Raw genomic sequence first — 2,836 nt, forward strand, 5'->3', positions numbered from 1 at the left:
AAACCCTAAACCCTAAACCCTAAACCCTAGTTCTTACCTGTATCTTGATGCACTGCTTGGAGCGTTCGACTAGGGTTAGTAAAGAAGCCCCGTCTTCGCTCTTGGCCTGTGACGATCAAACCCTCAAAACCCTAAACCCTAAACCCTAAACCCTAAACCCTAACCCTTACATTAAGCCCCAGCAGGCTCTATCAGCCCCCAGCTGTTTTTAATATTTGTTAAAGGCTTCACAAACCTCAAACCCTAAACCCTAAACCCTAAACCCTCGACCTTTTTGCCGCAGTTGTGACTGCCCCGCTGTAGCCGAGGGTTTAGGGTATTCGTGTCCCAGCCCCCGTGCAGCGTATATACGAAATATCCAAAATCAGGGTTTAGGGTTTAGGGTTTAGGGTTTAGGGTTTAGGGTTTGGGGCTTACAATGTAGCGACATATGTCTAGCCACAGCTTCCGCCGCAGCAGCTCATCGACGCAGCAGCCCGCGGCCTCCTCAGCTAGCGGCACGTCTGCTGCTTCTAGCGCCATATGCACCGCCTCCTGTAAACCCTAAACCCTAAACCCTAAACCCTAAACCCTAAACCCTTGACCCGAAACCCTAGGGATCAAACCCTTGGTTTTATTCTGCAGTGGAGCGAACAAGAAACTTAAAAAAAAAAATTATTACACATCGAATCACAAACCCTAAACCCTAAACCCTAAACCCTAAACCCTAAACCCTCGTCTTGCCTGGTAGCGTTTGAGGTGTACATACAGCAGGATGACGGAGCGCCTCCTCTGCTTCTCTTGGCAGTGCCGCAAACACAACAAAGCATCGAACTCTCCCCCGCTGTCCTGCACATCCCCACAAACCCTAAACCCTAAACCCTAAACCCTAAACCCTCAGAGTGGAGGCTTAGAGCCCCCCAAACGATGCGCGAGGCTGCCGGTGCGGCGGTTGCGTTGGCTGAGGAGTTGAAGGGTTTAAAGCGAGGGTTTACAACTGAGGGTTTACGATTAGATGAAGGGTTCACGGTCGAGGGTTTAGGGTTTAGGGTTTAGGGTTTAGGGTTTAGGGTTTAGGGTTTGGCGCACAGCGATTGCAGACGCCAGCTCGGACTCGGAGTCGTAGGGGGCCTCAGCAAGCAGCAGCAGCAGCGCGGTCCCCAGGCCTGCAGGCGAAGCCCAGCTGCAACCGCTGCTGCTGCTGCTGCTGCTGCTGCTGCTGCTGCTGCTGATGATGCTGCTGCTGCTGCTGACGCCTGGGATGCCGTTTGTATGCAGCAGGCTGCCTCTACCGAAAGAGAAAGACATCCCTGCACAGTGTAACAAAACAACTAAACCCTAAACCCTAAACCCTAAACCCTAGATCCAAAACCCTAAACCCTAAACCCTAAACCCTAAACCCTGAGCGCACCGGGTTTATTTCCATGGTGCAGCACAAAGTGCTTCACGAGCTGCACTGCGGCCTTCCAGCATGCGTAGCTTCTGCTGCTGCTGCTGCTGCTGCTGCTGCTGCTGCTGCTGCTGCTGCTGCTGCTGCTGCTGCTGCTGCTGCTGGTGAGCTTGCTGCTGCTGCTCCCGCTGCAGCAGAACGATTGGCAGCATGAGAGCCGGCAGCAGCAGCCACGGCTGCAGCGCCCCCAGCTCTGACCTGCGTGCTGCAGCAGCAAACTGCTGCGGGTGATGCAGCAGCAGCAGCGGCGCATAAGAAGCAAATAAGTTGCAGCGGGCCTTGGGGTTCTGGATTGATAGAATTGCGTCTGTACACCCACAAACCCTAAACCCTAAACCCTAAACCCTAAACCCTAAAGTATTCACCGCAGCCTCTAAAAGTCTAGGGTTTAGGGTTTCGAGCCATAGCTGTTGTGTTTTCTGCCTCTTGTAGCGGACCCATCCCAAACTAGGGTTTAGGGTTTAGTATCTAGGGTTTAGGGTTTAGGGTTTAGGGTTTAGGGTTTAGGGTTTACCGAGAGCATCTCTATACTGAGCCGAGTTGAGAAAGAGACGGGCGCATGTCTCCTCGTCCCCAATCAGCAGCAAAAACTCCCGCAGCAAACCGCTACGCCCGCTGCTCTGCAGCAGACCCACGACAGTTGCCTGCAACAGCAGCAGCAGCAGCAGCAGCAGCAGAAGCAGCAGCAGCAGCAGCAGCAGCAGGAGCAGGAGCAGCAGCAGCAGCAACAGCAGCAGCAGAAGCAGTAGAAGCAGCAGCAGCAGCAACGGCAGCAGTACGCACACATGAGGAGCTGCGGTGTTCTCTGTGGGTGTAAGTGGGAGAAGGGTTTAGGGTTTAGGGTTTAGGGTTCCAAGGGCAGAAGGGTTTAGGGTTTAGGGTTTAGGGTTTAGGGTTTACATGCAGCTCATGGACATGTTTAAACTCCGCGAGAAGATATCGTATTTCTCTCTGTGTCTGCTGCAGCGTGTCTTGGAGTGCAGCCATTTTGCTGCTGCTGCTGCTGGTTGCTGCTGCTGCTGCTGCTGCTGCTGCTGCTGCTGCTGCACCCGGTACTGCTGCTGCTGCTGCAGCAATAGGGGGAGACGCAGCCCTCAGGGTCTCTGCGTCGCATGCATTCAGCTGCTGCAGCAGCAGCTGCAGCAGCCACGTAAACAAAACCACCTGCTGCGGTGAGGGGCGCTCCCCAGGCGCAAGGCTGCACCAGAACACACACAACCCTAAACCCTAAACCCTAAACCCTAAACCCCAAACCCTAAACCCTAAACCCTAAACCCTTAACTAGATAACAGCAAAGTGCCGTCCAGTGAAGTGAAACCCCCGCATTTGCAAGCCTACAAACCCCAAACCCTAAACCCCAAACCCTAAACCCCAAACCCTAAACCCTAAACCCTAAACCCTAAACCC

General features: G+C 53.8%; 1 protein-coding gene across 1 annotated transcript in view; it reads right to left on the bottom strand.

Annotated features, from left to right (window-relative positions):
- Positions 1 to 171: 171 nt before the first annotated feature.
- EMH_0039420 (vacuolar protein sorting 18, putative) overlaps positions 172 to 2,836 on the bottom strand; it is a gene marked incomplete at both ends in the record, with an annotated part of 11,387 nt that continues 8,722 nt past the window's right edge. Inside the window, 7 exons of the mRNA XM_013495395.1 lie at positions 172 to 225; positions 418 to 534; positions 706 to 828; positions 1,069 to 1,289; positions 1,428 to 1,736; positions 1,944 to 2,073; positions 2,330 to 2,627. Coding sequence (XP_013350849.1) covers positions 172 to 225; positions 418 to 534; positions 706 to 828; positions 1,069 to 1,289; positions 1,428 to 1,736; positions 1,944 to 2,073; positions 2,330 to 2,627 — 1,252 coding nt within the window. The remainder of the gene's footprint in view (positions 226 to 417; positions 535 to 705; positions 829 to 1,068; positions 1,290 to 1,427; positions 1,737 to 1,943; positions 2,074 to 2,329; positions 2,628 to 2,836) is intronic.

This window comes from Eimeria mitis, genomic scaffold (genome assembly GCF_000499745.2).
Source record: "Eimeria mitis Houghton genomic scaffold, Emh_scaff1554, whole genome shotgun sequence".
Taxonomy (NCBI): domain Eukaryota; phylum Apicomplexa; class Conoidasida; order Eucoccidiorida; family Eimeriidae; genus Eimeria; species Eimeria mitis.